Source organism: Lycorma delicatula, chromosome 2, assembly GCF_047948215.1.
Source record: "Lycorma delicatula isolate Av1 chromosome 2, ASM4794821v1, whole genome shotgun sequence".
Lineage (NCBI taxonomy): Eukaryota > Metazoa > Arthropoda > Insecta > Hemiptera > Fulgoridae > Lycorma > Lycorma delicatula.
The window spans coordinates 36,725,127-36,746,450 of NC_134456.1; the positions used below are offsets into that span (position 1 = coordinate 36,725,127).

The 21,324-nt window shown below is 30.7% G+C and overlaps 1 protein-coding gene across 1 annotated transcript in view; it reads left to right on the top strand.

The window, feature by feature from the left end:
* Positions 1 to 21,324, top strand: part of LOC142320654 (G-protein coupled receptor Mth-like) — a 111,656-nt gene that overhangs the window by 50,429 nt on the left and 39,903 nt on the right. The window contains exon 3 of the mRNA XM_075358694.1: positions 6,116 to 6,194. Within this exon, the coding sequence (XP_075214809.1) occupies positions 6,116 to 6,194 (79 nt within the window). The remainder of the gene's footprint in view (positions 1 to 6,115; positions 6,195 to 21,324) is intronic.

Here is a 21,324-nt window from a genome sequence, read left to right on the forward strand (position 1 = left end):
GTATCCCCGATTTTTTTTCTCTTATTACTTAAAATATAACTCAAAAATTCATTAATCTTATACGGAAACTGGAATTACAATAAAAAATTATATATATCTCATAAAACATTTCTGCTTATTAAATGTCAACTGTAACAAATGATGTCATAATGTTGCAGTCGATAATGTACAGATTTTTCTGTTTGTATAAATCATAATTATTCTGTTATCTATTAAATTGGATAAATACCCGATTTAATAAGTCATAATATATTCCGTAATATCGCAAGTAATTATAAACCTAATAAAATAAATAAAGTAAATAATGCTTTTATTATTGTCATTAAAGAACAAGGGAACTGATTTAACCAATCACTCACTGATCAAGGGCAAATATATTTACAGAATAAGATAAGATGTAGTAGAGAATGCGTATTAAAATATCACATTACCTTCCTTCCCTAGGTTTAGAGTATATTCTACTCAGACATTACTTGCCTCGCTCGTCTTTTATTTGTCCTTTTCATTTTCCTTAAAATGCTATAAAAATCAAGTAAGGTTATTATTTCTATATAGAAACTGATGGAATGTAATATAAATACATCATATTTCATACAAAGTATTACTGTCATTTATGTATAAAAAGATATAAATTCAACTAGACAGGATGTTATAGTTGAATCTGTGCAAATCTTAATAAAAGAGATTTTTCTTTTAAAATGGGACTTGTGTCCGAAAAAAATGTATCTCAATTCGTTAAAAATTGATGTAATTTAGTCAAATAAAGATTTAACGAAATAATAATAAAATACAAGAAAAGGCTATCATCAGAAATTTTAAATATAAACAATTTTTTTATTTAAAAAATTATTTTTTATTGTATTTAATTATAACAATTTCTATTTTAATTTCTAAAATATAATTGTATTACTCTGTCTCGCTACAGTCTTGACAAAGGAAGATGGTTACTGAAGTTTATGACATGGTGAAAATTAATTATGTTAAAAACATTTCGTCCATTTGTCTAATGAAGTGAATTAAATTATTATCAACCCAAATATTTTGAATGTTTAAACAGAACGGCAACTTAGAATCCAGTTGTAATTAGTTCACCATATGTATGTATATATATATGTGTGTGTGTGTGTGTGTGTGTGCGCGCGCACACACACACATTTCAGCTGTTTCAGAGGGCCGAGATACTCTTCTTTTAGCAGACTTTGAATCATAAGAAAGTTTACTTCTCTTTTTTGAAAGCATAATTTTTATAATTTTTGAATATCCAATATCGACAGTCAAAATAAAGAATCAAATTGCATAAACGTTTCCTAAATTTGATAATTTAAGATAATTACAATAAACTAATAGAATGTTGAAGACATTAACAATTTATAGATTAGGTCAGATGATTTGTATATAGATCTGAACTCAGAGATACGGTAACAGAAATATAATGAAGTAGAAGGATTAATTTTTTTCTTTAAGGAATGAATATATTTAATATCTTAACCCCCATTAGGAATATCGTAATAATTCTAATTGGAGATAACGACCAAGCCTCTAAGGTATAAATCTGCAAATTTTTATTAAAATCCGTCCAATAGGTTTTGCGTGATGCGCGCACAGGGACGACACTAGTTATCAGTTTATTATATGTAGAGATGGAAACGAATTACTCGTATTATTAACAAATAAGTCTACATAAAACTTTGAAGTAGAAATATAACCTCCAAATTATTTTTAATATTTGTCTTTTAATCCTCATGAAGATTAAAAAAAGTAGAAATTATGGGTAATATTTGATACTATATTCAATTTACATGATATAAATACTTATACTTAAGTAAAAATTATTAATTTTTAAACTTAAAAATAGTTACAAAAAGCTACAAATGTATCCAAAACTAAGTTAAATTTGCGTATAAATTACGAACAGAAGGCGTTATTAACATAATAACTAAAATAAAATATTTTTAATAAAGTTAAGTAGTTCAGAGACTGAAGAAAAATAAGAAAAATGTATTTTTCGAATAAATAAATAAGTTTTGTTTAATAGTTTTGTTCGAGATATAATACAATTTACATTAATCTATATTCCATTTAGGCAGTACGTTAGACGCCTTAATCAAATCTCTGTATCTAAAAAAATTGCCTGTTTAAGGCAAGGCTGTATCTTTTTTTTCTTTTTTTTTGAGGTGGAGGAACCCCATTTACAGGCCCGAAGCAGTGTCGGACTTGCTAACAGGTTCCGCAAGATGTTAGAGAAAAAGCGTATGTATTCCTGCGCACTACCGACTAAACCTCCACACCTGGCGACTCCACCCCTGGAAAACCACTAATAAAGGAGGGGTAAGCGCCCACACACACATTCGGTCTCCAAAAGCAAACATCATCCATACCAGACCACTGCACACATACTCTGCACACCACAAATACTTAAAGGAGAAAACATCAAGAAAAAATAGAACACCGAACAGGTACTAAGACGTACCACACACACATTTATACATTCATACAATCAAAACAACACAAGACAAGCGCACAACAATCATGAAGACATGGCCACAAGACATAACTTATCCACCAAAGTACACTCAAAAGTTAATTAAATTTCCACATCTCACCCAGAGTACACAAAACACACACCCACCATCTAATACACACACACGTAACTACTCACCAACTTATCACTTACCCACACGATCGTCAGCCATAATCATTAAAAACGTGAGCAATGCCCTCAGGCACCGGGAACGGAGTGTCCACGTTCTCGCCACACCAAAGCGACCCATTCATGCTCGAGAGGGCCCCCAAGGCACTCAGCCACAGACCGGTCCAACCCGGCACCCTCCGACGCTTCATTCTCTAGCAGACCGCGCCAATGCTAGCCGTCTCTAGCAAATTATAATAGTGGGCTATTATAATTTGCAATAATAGCCCACTGCTTCACACCCTGAAGCATTATCTGCTGAAAATCCGACCCAGGGCATCCAGCAGGCACTTCCGTGCATCCTGGAACCTCTTACAACAGAAAAAGACAATCCTAAAATGATGGATGGATAAAATGATGTATAGTCTCAGGTCAATCGTCCCTGAGATGTGTGGTTGATTGACAGTACCGTAGTCATTCTTATGAAAAACAAACAACCATATCAGGCTTATTAGAGAAACCGAGAAGATAACTTATTTTCCATAGGCTTCTTTATTAAACCGATATCAGCATTAGGATCCTATATTAGCTTGCCGAGTTCACCGAAGTTTAGGAGATGCTCAACTGTAAAAGTGTTACCTTCACTCTGTTCATCATAAGGATTGGTTGTATGGTGATATGTTCAACATACACCAATCACCATTCTTATGTAGTATTTATATCCTTGTTATGTTCACCATACTTATGTAATATTCTCAGAAAAATTAATGCTGTCCAGTGGTTTTTGTGCCTCAATTGTTTTTACATTTCATCATAGTCATAAAAGAAAATCGTTTAACAAATGGTGTAAAACAATAAAATTGGTGACATTTTTAGATTGACGTAAAGTATGTAGGCAACAGAGTTAAACAGCATTTGCAAAATATCTATGAGGATCGTTCGATAATTGAAGAGACAAATGACTGTACAACAATTATTGTTTACTGGGTGACAATGAACCCAAAGCTCTTTTTCAATATAATTCCTGACCACATGTAGGCACTTGTCCCACTTTGTGTAAGCTTTCTTATTTGAGTAGTAAAAAATTGTTCATCTTGATATCTAAACCATTCTTGTACCCGCTGATGTATCCGAAGCTCGGTTTCACATAAGAAACTTTTTGATAGGAACAAACAAAAAAAGTAGTAATCTGATGGTCCGAGATTAGAACTACTGTATAAAGTGATGTGATAATACTTCCACCCTCACTTTTGAATAGCTCCCCTTGTCTTTTGAGCGGAACGGGAACGGCCATTATCATGCAGAATAATTACCGCTTTTGAGAGAGAACCAGGACTTTATTTTTTAGCATATCACAATAGTACTCTTTTGATTGCCCGTTGTTCTTTCAAATAATCGCAGTAAACTTTGCCTTTATAGTCTTAAAACAACGTTAGTAACACTTTACCTTCGTAATTTATTCCAGACAGGCGAAAACGGATGTTTCCATTACATATGCTGACATTTGAATTCCTGATTAAATTGGTGAGTCCAAGCTTCATCACAACTTATGCTATCTAAAAAAGCATTGTTTTCCACTAAAAACCGTAAAGTTCCGTATAAATGTGATCGGATGTGTGTGATTTTGAGTCGACTAAATAGGAACTCATGTTAAATACGTTTTTCGGTAATTCAGTTTATCATGGATTATGGACCGGACCGTTCCTATACTCGCGCTACAAATTTCAGCAATTTCCCAGATTTTTGTGCGTCTTTCCTTGCAAATAAGAGCATTAATGCGATTTTGCAAAGCCTCAGTCGAAACTTCCACTCGTCTTCCGCTAGAATGAAAATCGATAACACTTGTTTTACCCCATTTAAACTGTTTCGATCCATTTATAAAAGTTTGGTTGGTTAATACACTTTTTACCATACTGTCTTAATATCCGTGAATAAATTTCGCCCGGTTATTACATCATTAAACCTTTAGAAAACAAAAATCTTATCACAGCACACGCTGTTCTTCCACGGTATACGTTTAAGCGGAATCAACATTTTGAAAGAAACAAAAGAGGTTATAATAATGGATATTTTTCGAACCGCTGATATTTTCTATGTCCGGGGTGCCACCTTGAACATCAGATAGTTTCATTGTATTTTATTAAATAATTTTTTCACTGATGCCATTTATCTCTTTAATTATAATTTAAGAGGAACTATTATAATTACAAGAGGAGAATTATAATTTAAATTTTTGGAACATGTAGGAACACGAAGCTCACCTCGAACAAATTTTAAATTCATAAGTGTAATTATTATAATTATACAATTATTATAGTATAATTATTAATGCTTATTATAGCACAATTATTATAATCATTACAAGGATAAATTAAAATGTTCATTTTATTTTACCTTCGTAATGAGCCGGCACTGTATTAAGCAGTGCCGGCTCGCGTATAAGCACTGTTGAATTGCAGCACCTTCTATTTCCACTTGATATTGTTGATAACATTTAATATGAGTCCTTTTTTCTTTAATTCTTTCTTTATACATATACAATACACAATCCTTAAGCTTAATGCCAGTAGCCATCCCCCAGTTTATGAAAAGATACAAAAATCTTTGTATGAAACTGTGCGCTTCACAGTTCCAGCGACGTGGTGTTTGGCTGTTGTGCACATGCGTACATCGTTCCTTGTTCGTTCCCTTTCTAGTTCAGTCGGTGGAAGGAATATGAAAGCGGGGTTTAGTTGTTTTTTCAGTAGTGATCAGAAAATGGCGGAAAAGCAAGGGCTCTTTGATTGCCAAATCTGTCCAGAAACACCCTGGAAGGGCGAAAGAGAAAATAATTAGTAGAAACTAATTATGTATTTGTTTCTGTATACATAGAAATTAAAATTAAGCACCGTTGGACTATAGTGTTTTTATTAAGGAAATTTTATTAAGTTATTATCTAATAATTTAAAGAAATATTATCTGTATTGACTTTATTATTTATTCGGTTAAACCGAATACGTGTACCACATTCTTGAAGGTGATAAAAGTGAAGAATTAGATTATTATCCTGCTTCCAGCTATTCCATTTGATTCATTTTTTTCGGTCTTTTATTTTACAGAAAACTTTAACCATGGCCGGCCCAGAAATGTAAAAGCCCACAAAAAAATTTGCTGGAGCAGCACTCCAACTAATTTTAGCTACGAGCTGCCACTGGTATTAAGTTTAATGAAAAGTTATTTTTCAAATGATTCCATTGAGATTGATTTAAACAAAATAATTAGGCGAATTTATATTAAAAAATATAAATTTTTTAACATAAATAATATAATATTTGTCTTCAGTCATTTGATGATTGAAGACAAAAAAAAAAAATTAAAAAAACTCTAAAACAGAATTTATTGATAAGACAATTTCTTATGAAATATTTCTTCATTGTAACGCAAAAGTGCTAATATTGTAATATGAACAAAATGTTCGCATAATCATAATTCTGATCTTTTTTTCAGGATATGCTACGATGTTTACTTTTCTTGCCGCATTCTCTTGGTTAAACGTATTATGCTTTGATATATGGTATACATTTGGGTAAGTCATATAGATTATATTCAAATATTACCAAATTCGTAAATTAATTTAAAATATATAAATACTGAAAATATGACTAATGTATGTATATAAAAATAAAAATGCTTTAAATAGACCGACTGAATAGATAAAATAATTAAGTTGTAAATCTAAACAAATTTTATGTATGTTTATGTAAGAAGTAATTTGATGAATACGCTGTAATTCATGAGCATTAGATATATGGCCAAAACACGATGATGACAAACCCTAATTTGTATTTGAACTTAACAACAGGTATAAAAAAATCTGATGTGGACACCATATGACTTCCTTGTACGCCTATTAAATTACATATACGCATTTTTTTTAAATGAAAAGTACATAAAATTTTATTTCATTAATAACTTCTGATATTGTTTCATTTTTTTATTTTTTATTGTTATTATTAAATATTATTTATCGTAATTTTTTTTTTTTTACAATCAGAGGTTATTATTAATAAATCAGTATATTTAAATTTAAAAAAAGGAGATGAAGTCTGATTCAAACCGATGTGCCTTCGCCTTGTAAGATCTAAATATTTCATTAATTAAACTTTTATTTGGCTATAACTCTGGAACCAATAAAAATAAGTACCACTTATGATATATCGTTGAAAAGCTCTCAATGAGGGCTTATTACTGCAGTTAAGAAAAAGTCCAAAATTTGTTTTGAATTTTGGGCTTTTTTTTGTACACTTTTGGTTCAGTCAATTGCAATCAAAAGGGGAGATGCACAACTAAATGCTACAATAGTCCTAAATCCAAAATTTCAACATCCTACGGCTAATCTTTTTTGAATTATGCGAGATACAGACGTCACGAGTAGGCGAGCTACAGTCAAAATGGATTCAGGGATGGTCAAAACAGATATTTCCGTTGAAATCTGAAAACCGAAATTTTTCGCGATCACAATACTTCCTTTAGTTCGTAAAAGGAAGTAAAAAGTACTAAAAATATATTGCATGACACTGTATTCAAGGAATTGGGGAAGAAGAATGTAAACAAACGTATCATAGGTGTTGACTGAGAATAAATATTTTATAAAACTGAGTTTAAAAATTAAAATTTGATTTTGTTTCAGTTAATAACTTAATGCAATTAACCGAAGAAAATAGAGATAGCTAAAAATATTAATTATTAAAACACTGAACTTTTATCAACTGATAAAATTATTAAATAAGCTTTTAAGTTTTCATATATAGTAGTAATTTTTCATATGAATATATTTAACAACTATCTACTCATCGGAATTTGTTGGTTGCAGGAATGGGTGAGCTCTGCTTAGTTAATTTTTTCAAGTTCACTACAACGAACAAGTATTTAATTCTTTTTATATCAGATCTACTAAAAATAATTTCGTTGAAAAAAATCTGTTTATGTATACGAGTACAAAAATATTTTGTATTTTGGCAAACAAAAATTATTTTATATGTAGATTGAGTACAGAATAAAAAATATACTTTTTGCCATGACTACTACACATAAGTATTTTTAAACGTAAATCGGCTTATATAATCTATTAGAAAATATATTTAGTTATTTATATAATTAAAATAACAAGTTATTTATACAATAATAGAGCAAGACTAAGCCCGACTAATAATCGAATCCTAGATCTGAAAGTTAAGAATGTTAAATATACTACTCTATAACTATAAAAATTTTAGGTGACTTGACATATCGCTCAAGTCACTCCCATAATCCACGGAGTCATTCTTAAGAATAAAAAGCTGTATTCCATATCAGGTCTAACAGGGAAAGCGAGAAGTAGTTTTCACTGAATTGAATATATTAGCATATCAGCCCTGCAAAGTAAAGTCTTCACAATGTTCACGGCAGGCTGTTTACCTAACATCATTACTATTAGAGAAACCGACTCTAATTTGGTACTTCTTTTACCTCAGGTATTTTCCATTATTACACGCTAAGAAAGACTGGAATCGATCGTGTAAAGCAACTCAGAAGAAGTGTCTAAAAGCTATTATCAGTATCCAGAACCACCGAAAGGTATTACTTTAGAGGATGAATGAGGATGATATGTATGAATGTAGATGAAGTGTAGTCTTGTACAGTCTCAGGTTGACCGTTCCTGAAATGTATAGTTCATTGAAATCCAACACCAAAGAACACCGGTATCCACGGTCAAGTATTCAAATCCGTAAAAAAGTAACTGCCTTTACTACAGTATTGGCACCTGCTAAACTACAGTAAAAAATTAATATTAAAGAGGTACTGATTAGAAAAATTATATGAGCTTAAAATATTAATTTTTAAAAATGTATGAGCACTTGTAAGTACAGCAAATATCTTAGAATATAGCCTACTCAATACTATATAACTTTTTTTTTTGTTAAAAAAATGAAGAATTATAAAAGTAATTTTGAATACGTGCTATAAGTCATGGAATGACGAATTTTCCTTCCCACTGATGACAAGTATCAAAATTGGATGTAAAACTAACCACTTACATGAAAAAAAGTAATCTCGTTAGCTATTTACAACAAAAAAAACCCACACACAAGTTAAATACAATGATATACATGAATCAAGAGAAGAACTAACAAATAAAAGGTCACTTCCTTCTTTCTTTATAACACACATTACCGGACATATTTATTTTTATCAATGGACGAGTTAAATGTCAAACTTATACCAGAAAATATTATAAATTAAACTTCACAGAAAAGTCTGACTAATAATTATCAGTAATTTATAATCTTTATAAAACCTCAGTAATTAAACTTATTCCAATTATTATAACTATTTATATTAGCTTTAGTAAAAAACACAACAAAAAAAAATTGATTAATTTCAATAAACTTCTAAAGCGTGCTAAAATTTACGGAAGGCAGGTTTGTACTTTCTATTAGATACTACCAACAAAAAGATTGTATACATCTTATATAAGAGAATTTTTACTTTTGCAGTAGGTATAACTGTACTAAGGACGACAAGCGCCCCATGTCAGTGAAATAGTTTCACACTGTCTTCCCGGGCCGATCGTACTGTTGCACAAACAACAGAAAAAATAAGCATAAGTAACGTTCTGATAGGCGTATGTGAGGGTTTTTTCGACCTCCTTTTGCCATTTTGAGGTAAAAATCATAATCCCATCGCTTCTGAACGAAAAACTTTATTAAGTGATTTTCCAGGCCTCTTTTAAAGTTAACTTTCAACCGTTAAGAGAGTTCTAAAGAAACGCGAACAAGTAGTACTCTAAAGCTGTAAGATCAGGACTAACCGTTGGATGCATCAAAACTTTCCTCCAAGCCCTTTCAATCTTTTAGTATTACTAAAGATGTGTGAGGTCTGGCGCTGTCGTGATTTCTATCAATCGATTGCGGTCACTTTATCTCGATTGCTTGGCGTAATCTTTCCAGTTGTTGCTAGTAGACATTATAATCAGTCCTTTGACCGGACAGCTCATAGTGAACAATATCTTTCCGATCTCAACACACACACGCATGCATTACTTTTTTTGGCGTCAATCCTGGATTTGCGACTGTTTTCGGAGCTTCACCTTGCTTCGACCACGATCTTTTTCCTACATTATTAACGTACGTGATCCACTTTTTCATATCCCGTAATGAGCCGTTTCAAAAATTACTTGATTTTGTTCCTGATTTAGTTTCCGTCGCAGATGGAAATTCGATACTTTTAATTTTTCATTGTTAAATCTTATGGCACCCAAACATCAATATTTTTATATCCAACCTTCTTCAAACGGTTTAAAATTGTTTTATGGTCAATGTTTAGGTCATTACTAAAGTCACGACCGCTGATGTAGTGGTACTGCCCAATTTTTTCCATGATTTCATCAACTTATTTTTTCAGACACAGGATGGCCAGAGCAAGCTGCGTCATTGATATCAAAATTTCCAGGTTGAAATCGCTTGAATTAGCTTTGTGCTACATGTAGTGTGATACTGTATCATGCCTATAAAAATCAAAATTTTTTTTAGCAGTCTGATTCTTATTCTTCCCTTTTTTGTAATAACATTTCTAAATGTATGTAAAATGTAAGCTCTTTTTTACTTGGATTTATTTTCAAGATAGAATAATTTTTAATTAGACGTACTAATATAATCATAATCTTTCTAAAAATAGTCAGTAATATGTCATCTTTTAAAAGCACACAAGTCTTGACCGATTTGAATAAGGACAAACGCCTACTTACGCGGCTGTGGCTACGGCCAGGAAAGCAGCTGGTCGCAAGCGGCCAATTTGTATGGAACTCATGTGAATGGACGCGTACGTGGACGGTGCGACCAACTGGCCGTTGTACTCAGAGGTTTTTCGTTCTGGCCGTCACGATCAACCGAAATCTTGCGGCCAAAATTTGTATTAATTGTAATGGAACAACGCCACGCCAGGCGGCCATTATGTGATCAGAGGGCGACTGTTAAGTTTTGTGTAAACGTTTGCAAAATTGTAGTAATTTTAGTGCGTAATTTAGCAAAAAATTGCAAAAGTATATTTTTCAAATACGTGTTTTTTCTTGACTCTTTTTTTAAAAATATTGATATAATGTCGGAAATTGATTTCGATACAGAAAAAAACATTTATGAAGTTTAAAAAGGACCAAGTTTATAGGATCTGTTTTCCGATGAGTATTCCAATAAAAGTTTCCTCTGCACCGACACAATGATGTGTCTATACCTCTTACATTGTCTGCAATTTTATATAATAAATCATCAAACTCTTGACAGACATTGTGGTGAAGTTGAAAATGTTTTTCTCATGTTGATTCAGATCACAAAAAAATGATAAAACATGCCTTTTGAAAAACAACTTCGTAAAATGGGATGTATCCAATACTTTTCTCTTTGGCGTTTCAAGCGATTATATAAATAAACAATTGCAACTATCTCGGTGACATCCGTCTTGTGACTGGACGGCCGATGTACGGCTACTATCTTGCTGATCGCTTGTTCGGCCGTATAAAATGCGGCCACGACCGGCCGCAAGCGGTGGCGGCAGCTGCATACTGCGCGTTTACCCTAATATTACCAGAGTTATGCATTCCTAAAGCCATCTACCGGTGACTACAAAGAAACTTTTAAGAAAACTTTTTATAAGAACGCCAGGTCTAACATTAAAATTCAGGTGATGTTCACACCTACACGTAACACTATCAATCACTCGGTTCACCGTAAGGATAGTGATTATCATTAATCTCAATAAAAGCTACTCCAGTGTCTCTTCACCTCAGGTCTTTACACGCGTCATTACCGTAGGAATCATCAAGACATAATACAGTGTAAAGAAACAAATTATTCGTTTCTGTTGTTAAATACATTACCCCTTTTATTTAGTAAAGAGTATTGTACTGCTCACTAACTTCAAAGATTAAAGATTCATTCATATACATACTTCTTCATTATTAATAAAAAAAAATCTCTTCATTATTAATATAAAACAAGCTTTGTTTGTTTGGCTGAAATAATTTTCTTTGTTTTAACAAAATAATTTATTAGGTAATCTTTTTCTGGTAAAATAATATTAACATTATCGTTTATTATTATTATTATTATTATTACTATTACATAATATTTAATATTCTTTTACTGATTTATTTCATACTGATTTTATTATTCTCGTAAAAGAAAGTTTTTTCAAGTTTTTTATGAAATGAATGAAAATCAAAGAAAAACTGCCGCTATTAGCAGATGTTCTTAATACATGACGTAATGAAATTGAAGCGGTAATATAATTAGGCTATCGATTTTTCAATTAATTTCATAAAATAAAACCGTTTTTGTTAAAAGCTTTACCAACACCATTACTTAATGTTTGCTCGTATACCACACTGTTGTGGAAAAAAATATTATATTACCAATAACTTTTTCACCATCTGTTGTTAAAATACGAAAATAATAATTACGATGTCTAATAATTTAAACAAATTCTTTCAGAAAACTTGAGTATAAGCAATTTATATCTTAATATTAGTGTGTTTACTTGAATTAAATCATTGCATATTTTCAAGTTATCTATGAATAATAAATAAATGAATCACTTGTATAAACAAACGGAAAAAGATTGACATTCATTTAAGTCAAGTATTCCCAGCCTTTTTTATTTGTGGACCCCTGAATCCTAACTTTCACTTACGTGGACTCCTATATACGGAATTGTAATATTCCTAAACGATATATTTATTGTAAGCTAATAACACTGATAAACATAAATTTTGTTTTCTAACATGCGATACGTGAATTTAATCTGTTTTGTGATGCTGAAAACGAATATGACCTCAAAATCTTTCTATCGCCCACCATTTATGAAAAGTTTTTACATTTTTTTAAAAGGATTTTTTCGTTTTTCAACGTATAGTTACCATTTTAAGCGCCTATATTGTATTTTGTTAGCTCATTTTTTATTGTTTAACTTTGTTAACAGAATTTGTAAGCTAAAAATAAACAATACTAGACAAATAATTAAATCATACAATAGTCACATATTATGACATTATATCTAATACTGAAGGGTGAGCCTTCATGGACAAGATTAATCATGTCTGTGCAGATCAAAACATGTAGCTTAAAACAAAGCTGTGTTGTTTGTATTAAGCACTGGATCTAGGAATGAATTAATTTTATTCAGTCTTTTTCCTGTCTTAAGTTTGGTAACAGTGCAGTGTTATAATGCCTCGAAATTGTGTAAATGATGTGGATTCCTTTTGTTATGTATGTGGTGAGTTTATCGTAAAATCAAATAGATAAAACATTACACCTTTAATTAAAAAAGCATATCATTTGTACTTTCAGTGTAAAATTTATGAACAGGATAAGACGGGGGCTCCTCATATAGTATACGCTAATTGTTCTGTATATTTAAGAGATGGGTGAAAGGTACACAGAAGTCTTTGCCTTTTGGTGTACCTATGGTTTTGCGTGAACCAAAAGATCATGTAACCGATTGTTCTTTGTTTAACAAGTGTGTCTGTAATTTCTAAAAAAATCTAAACATACTCTAAAATATCCTTCATTGCAGTCTGCAATCAGGCTTGTACCTCACAGTGAAATTATTACAGTTGCTGAGCCACCTGTGAATGTTTGCTCCGAAAGCAGCGATGAATAATCATAATAATAAGAAGACAACAATGATTTTGATTTTGAGTTATCCTCCAATAAGCCTTATAGCATAAGGTGAATTAAATGACTTAGAGATTTAAATATAACAAAAAATCAAGCTGAACTGTTAGAATCAAGACTGCAAGATTGGAATTTACTTCAAAAAAATACAAAAATTTCGGGCTTTCAAAGCCGATAAAAAGAACTTTGTCAGTACTTTATTGATGAAAATACTTTGGTTTATTGTACAATTACTGATGAGCTTATGTTGCACTAAGGACAAGTTCATAAACCTGAGGACTAGCGTTTCTTCATAGATTCGTCCAATTATAGTTTACAAGTGATTCTTGTAATACTACACAACGGTAACAAATATTCTTCGATACCAATCGCATATGGTTTTAATTGGAAAGAGACATACGATCTGATGAAAGACGTTCTTGAAAAAATAGATTATAATAAACATGGCTGGAACAAATGCGGTGATTTGAAAGTTATAGTTATTTTGATAGGCATGCAGTTAGGCTTCACTAAGTACATGTGTTTTCTTTGCGAATGAGACAGCCGAGCTAGGGATAAACATTATGTTATCAAAGAGTGAAAGAAACGAGACAACTTAACTCCAAAAGGGAAAAATATTATTCATGAGCCCTTAGTAGAATCAAAAAAAAAATATTTTTACCTCCTTTCAATATCAAGCTAGGACTAATGAAAAATTTTGTAAAAGCTATGAAGAACGATATTCCCGGATTTTTGTACACCAGGCAGAAATTTCCGAATGTAAGTGAAGGAAAAATTAAAGAAGGAATATTTGTTGGTCCTCAAATAAGAGAGTTGGTCAGAGATGATGTATTTAACTCAATGTTAAATAATGTAGAAATTGCAGCTTGGGCTTCATAAAAGACATTTGCAAAACGTTTCTCGGCAAACAAAAATCCGACAATTACCACGATAATGGTGATCAACTTCTTGCATCATACAGAGCTATCGAATGTAATATCTCTTTGAAAATACATTTCCTCCACTCACATTTGGATTTTTTCCGGACAACCTCAGAGACGTAAGTGACGAACACGGTGAACGTTTCCACCAAGATTTCTGTTATGGATAGCTGCTGTAAAGGAAATGGAATACTAACATGCTAGCCGATTACTATTGGATATTATTCGGAATGTGCGTAAGGCTATATATAAAAGTAAAGCATCAGCGAAATCATTCTAACACAGATAAAAAAATATATATAAATTATAAATTTTACAAATTTTAACTATATTTTCCCTTAATTTTTTGTTTGAAGCGTATTTTATTTTAAACTAAAGGTGATAGAAAAATTGTATTTACAGACTGCAATGTACGCAAAAAGGCAATTCAAGAAATGGTATCACATTTAGAGAAACATTACAATTTTTTTTTTTGTCTTAATATCTAAATATTTTATAACACCTGCATGAGTGTAGAGAACCAATTTATTCGCATAGAGAATATTACTTTGTGTCGTTTCAGATACTCATAATTTGTTGTTTACAATTACATTCACATGTAGCATTAGCTTTTCAAAAAGTAATATAGCTTCTAATGCGCATACATGCACCCATTATTTTTATTTAAAAATATTTTATTTATATTATTTTATCGTGAACCCCTTAGCTGATATTATGACTCTCAAAATACAATTTTTTTCTTGTGGACCCCACAAAACTTCTTTGGACCTCGGTTGAGAAACGCTGATTTAGATTGTACTTTGATTAGTCACACACTGAACATTATACAATTAAATTAAAAATAAAGATAATAAATAAATTATTCGAGCAGAGATTAAACAAATAATTTGCTAAGTTTTAAGTAAACTAAGTTTAAAAAATTATCATGTGATTTTTTTTATTTGAGCACTTTTTTTAGACGAGTTGAAACAATTTCAAGCCTGAAAGATAATTTCAAATTATAAAATTAAACCTTTTATTTTGCATACAATTTTAATTACTTGTGTGGACACAGAAGTAGAAATCTTCTAGGTCAGAATTTAAAAAAACTATTCTTCAAAGATTGTTTCTAGAATGAAAAATTTAAAAAGTACTTTCTAAGCGAGTAAAATTTAAAAAAGGGTTTTAGTAAGAAGGGACCATTCGAAAATTGCATTATGTATTAAGGAGGTGTAATAAAGTATCACGCTTTATCACACAGGAAGGCAGTCATAAAAAAATATACGTGATGCCTGTAAAAATCTTAAGGGATATTTTTTTTGTACACGTAACAATTTTGCAAACTTTTTTGTTCACAAAAACAAAACCGATGGGGAAAAATGTTTATTTACATAACCCAATCTACTTTCGGTGGATAAAAAGTACAAGATATTCACAAAGTCTTTTGTTCGTACAAAAACATAATCTCTCTATTGGTATGTACCGTCATAGTATATGAAAAATTTGTTTGTTTTCTATCTAGTTTTTATTTACAAATAATAACATTTATAAAATATTGCTGGAAATTTTTGTTTGAAGGGTATTTATTTGATCTTTACAACTAAGTAGTGCTTATATGTGATCATAATAATTTTTTTTAAATAATTAGCATTAATTTTCTATTTTAAAAGAAAACTTTGATTTTTCATAGCTTTTTTTTACTTGGTAATGATAGTTTAGCAATTATTAAAACTCGATTTAAAATTTTCTGGAAGGGATGTCAGCGTTATCACAAAGTTTTTGGGTGAATCCGGAAAAACATTACGAAAGGTCGAGAAAGTATAAAATTATTAAAAATTAAATCAGGCAATTTGTAAGTAATTCAAAGGGAAAAGTGGTGCCCCATTTAAAATTTCCTGTTAATAAACGGTTCTGTTGTTTGTTGTATGATGAGAAAAATTAAAGACTCACATAAATTGAAATAGTGGAATTATTTGCTTTTTTAATTTTATTTTCTCACCCCCTCATAATAGAACACATTTTGGAAAAATAACATTTGTGTATTGCAATGTTTTATATTTTCTTTTTGGTATAGAAGTATTCCGAAAGTCCGTTTCTCATCAAACTTAATTATTTTTCACCTGAAGAATCAGATCCCACCCAAATTTTGGTAGCTTTCGTAAAAGTTTATCTCTTTTAGTTATTTCTTGGATTTTACTTGCATCATAGCTCTAAAGCTAAGCTGAAAAAAGGAAAATATAGTAATCAGTCAAAAAATGGGGTATGGTTTTTTTTCATTTCTCGACGATTCATGGCCCAGGAACCCCCCAAAATCGAAAAAAAGTTGGGATAATGTTCGTACTTACGTAAAAGAATTTGCCCCCAAATTCCTCCTTCCCTAAAAATCGAAAAGCTACCTTATTATTTATTGCTATTTTTTAACCGAATTTTTTTAACGTCTTTCTAGGCGTAGAATTAGTGATGTAACTGAGTCAATAAAATAATCTGAAGACAATATTGGGGGTGGGGGAGCCGATCAAAGTTTAAAAATATAGATTTTTTGAATTTTTCAAAATTTTTTTAGTTTAATTTTTTAATATTATGAAAAGTTTAAATAATAAACTTTTAGTAATAATATTACAATAAAAGTTCATCATAATTCACCCCTTCCTACCCCTAAAAAAGAAATATTAGATAACTTTTTATTGTTTATACATTTTTTAGTGAAATTTTTTAGTTTCTTCCACCTTACATAATAAAAGTAGAAAAATCAAAAAAAAAATCTTGTATCGTGATTTTGGAGGCGGGGAGAAAAAATTCCGATTTTTTTAAATTTTTAAGACTTTTTTTGGTTTATTTAAACATAAATTGATAATTTTATAATAAAACTTCATCATAAATTATCCCTTACCCCAAAAAGGAAATCTTAGTTAAGGTTTTTCATGTATAATTATTTTTCCACTATATAAGAATAAATAACCAATGGCAGAAATGTATTACAACTTTGTTGTCAGCTTTTTTTAAATTATAAAATTTTATTTTATTAATGTAGAGAAACGCACTTTCATTAATAATTTATGTATTACATTATGATAAAGGGATTCCAAAACGGATAAAATCAAGAAAAGAAATGAGGTAATGTAATTATTACATAGACTACTTCACTCGAGAAGGAATAGGCTTTTAAGTAATGGACGAAGTTTTAACTCGGTTCAGTAATTAATTACTGAGATTACCCGAGAAATATCATCAATACGATACATAAGGTGTGTTTAAATTAAGCTATTTGATCCACTTCATTGCTACAATTAATTGTTATTCAACCCTTTGCAGGGTTGCAGAGGTAAACTAACTCAAGAGTTGTGAGGAAACTGCCGGTTCATTTCTCTTAAGAATACATAAGGAGATGATTATCAACGCATTATTGAAACAAAATTAATACGTTTCCATATACGTTTATTATTATCACTCAGCCAGTGAGTGGAATTTCCTGGAAAAATATCTTAATGTATGAAATAAAAATTAAACTGGAATAAGTGAATCAACTTTATAAGTCATTGATTATCAGACTAATGAGTTGAGAAGATTAGATAAACGTCTGTGTACACACAGTTTTATGGAGGGGGTTGAGTTTCATTTAAACGAGGGCTATATATATTACCTCACTGGCCTTGTCGTTCGGGCGAGTCAATCATAATTTCCTGAAAGTGTCACTCCTATGTTTACTCCGTAACGCTATAACTTAACACCAAAGTACACTTCTGTGTAAACAGGAATTCCTTTTTTTTCAAGGTTTTTTTATATTCTTGGAAAATTAACTTATCTTATATGTTGCTGTATTTTTTTGCTAGTACATATCGTTTAGTAGGTATTTTAATTTCGGTAAAATTTTTAATTTAATAATTTTTAATTTCAGTTTCTATAACCTTTTTTAATTGTGCATTTTAAATTAATAGATTAATTATAATTTATTTAACAGGTAAATAATTTATATGAAAGATCATAGAAGTATCAGTCTACATTTAACATAAATTATAAATTTACACCTTAATAAATTTCCGACGTATTCAACACATATACACACTTGTAGAGTTGAAAATTATTTTCATTTCAATGATCCTGGAATGATAATAGGCAACGGTATATGAAGTTCAGGAAAGAGGCAACAGGAAACCACCTCACTTCTTATTTTACTTATTAATTCTACCACGGGGTAATTGTTATTCTGGGAATGGTTTTAATATTTAAATGGTTTTATTATTCTATTTGTATTTTATTTTATTAAAATGGTTTTACTATTTAATTACATAATATAAATTCAATTTTGTTCGTAAGGAACCAACATTTCCTGTTTTTAAGATAAGTTTGTGTGGGAGACCGCTCTTGTTTCGCTGTATATCAACGGAACGAATAGTTTGTTTTCCACAGAAATATTTGTACAGTGATTAATATATAAAGACCGTTGATATTTTTAATTTTGGGGAATTGTAGCAGGGTTTCAGGAGGTATGTATTCATAGGGAGCTATTTTCTTTTTTTACTATATTATTTTTGCGTAGAGCATGGTTCCATAAATATATTGGTTATAGGCCATCTGATATGTGATAAAAATCACTCTAGAAAATGACATAGTCATATCCAAAAATAACAAGCCATGATAGACTTTACAAGGGAAGTGAGGAATGAAATGGTTTCTAGTTACCTTTTTTACAAACCCGAATATACTGTTGGATTACTGCACGCCAAGTCCAGTGAAATGCTGATGATATTTGGCCTCTAAAGTGATACTTTTTTCCCAAACAAACTGACTATCAACCGTGATTACTTTCAGGGAAATCAATATGTCACTTTTGACTTAGATAATTTATTTGCGTAAAGAAGGATTTATTCTATTACATTTTTTTTGAGATTTATCTCGAAAAGAGTTGGATTTCATGAAAATTTAATATTTGCATGGATATTATTAACTGATCAAAAAATAGATAATCTTTTATTAAATATTACTGAAAATAATACTACAAAAATTTTGGAAAAAGAAAATTAATAAAATTTTCCACCCTTAAACATTTTACTTTTAGAAAATGTTTTAACATTTAATTATTACTATCTAAAAACTTGAATTCTTTTTCATTAAAAAGATCTGAAGAGGACACCACATGATTTCCTTGTACGCCTATTAAATTAAATAAACAAATTTTTTGAAAGTTCATAAACTTTTTTTTTATTTCATTAATAACGTTATTATTGAATTATTTTATTTATTTATCGTAAAACTTTTTTTACAATCAAAGGTTAATGATTATTAGGGAGTAGGGTTTGAACCGATGTGCCTTCCTCTTGTTAGATCCAAATATTTCGATAATTAAAATTTTATTTGGTTATAACTCTGGAACCAATGAAAATAAGTACTACTTATGATATAGCGTTGAAAAGCTCTCAATGAGTGCTTATTACTGCAGTTAAGAAAAAGTCCAAAATCCAAAAATATTGGATTTTGTGCTTTTTTGAATACTTTTGGTTTAGTCATTTGCAATCAAATAGGGAAATGCACAACTAGATGTTACAACAGTCCTAAATCAAAAATTTCAACATCCTACGACTAATCTTTTTGAGTTATGCGATATACATACGTACGTATAGTATGATAGTATGTTCGTACGTACAGATGTCACGCCAAAACTAGTCAAAATGGATTCAGGGATGGTCAAAATGAATATTTCCATTAAAATCTGAAAACCGAATTTTTTCGTGATCACAATACTTCCTTTACTTCGTACAATGAAGTAAAAATTAAACACCTAATGTGTTTAATACTTGGAGGGGGTTTTTTAAAGGAAAAACTTTCACCTTTGATATAGGATTAAGGTCTAATACACTCGTACCCTTAAAAAGAGGAGTGCTTTTAATACCTCTAACTTTTAACTGTTCCTTCTATTGATGCATACATACATAATCCTGGGCGCTAGGATCCGTATAAGATTCTGAGCTCCTTAATAACATCTCTCTACATAACGTCTCTGTTCGTCGTCTTACGTCTCCACTTCCTGATTTTCATCATCCTTGTATTCTCCTCGACTTCAATCGACCTGCATCAACCAATCATAAAATTAAATCGTTTACCCGCTTATATTTTCTTAGTCCATTTTTGTTGCGGTTTTCATATCCAGTAAGATCTGATCCATCCCTAGACTGTTTATTCTACGCAACAACATTCTGCCCAACAGAATAGTGAAGATCCTCATACTACGCATTAACCAAGTGATCGTTTATACGGGTTTTCTTTTGCTAGTCTTTGGAAAGTCAACTGTCAACTACGAGGCAGAAATGTCAGTTTTTGTTGGCCTCGAGAAATTTATTTCCCAGGAATATCTGGAGAACATCTCTCATTCTATCATCTGGGAAGGTCTCCGGTGGTGGACTAGCAACATACAGGTCCTCCCGTACTGATTTGTATTATTTACTATATTTTCTCATTGAGGGATTTCATCATGAAAATATTTATCAAAAGGTTGAAGGGTAATTTTCTTAAATAAATGTTTTGTTCAAATAGAGTAAAATATTTCTTTCAAAGATGTGAAGAGTTTTATTTTAATTTTCCTTCGTAGAGCCTTGCTACAGAAAACAGAAAGCCCCTTTTACGTCCTTACTTACTTAGGATTGAATTTGCTGTAGTTTTTCTTAACTATCACAACTTAATAAATCATTCAAGAACAGTTTCTGTTTTTTATTTCTTTTAGTAGAAAAGTACTCAGTCTATTATTGAATGAAGAACGTATAGGCTTTTAAGCTTTGTTCAAATTCCGGGAAAAGACCTGTAAAAAGACCATCTTTTAAATTATTTAGATTCAAAATATACATATATATATATATATATATATATATATATACATAAATCTCCCTGTGCGTGCGCGCGCGCATATTGTATTTACGTTACAAAAAAGTTATCTTTTAATAATACAGTTTTTTTTTGATAGTAGGTAGAACAATACTCCAAAATCAATTCCCGGATTATATTGGAAAATTATTTTATAATATAATATTATAGCGAATTAGAAAATCGAAGCCCTTTTATAACGTTGGAAGAAATTAAATACTAGCATATCTCAAAACTGTTCGAGTCCTAATTTTTCTCT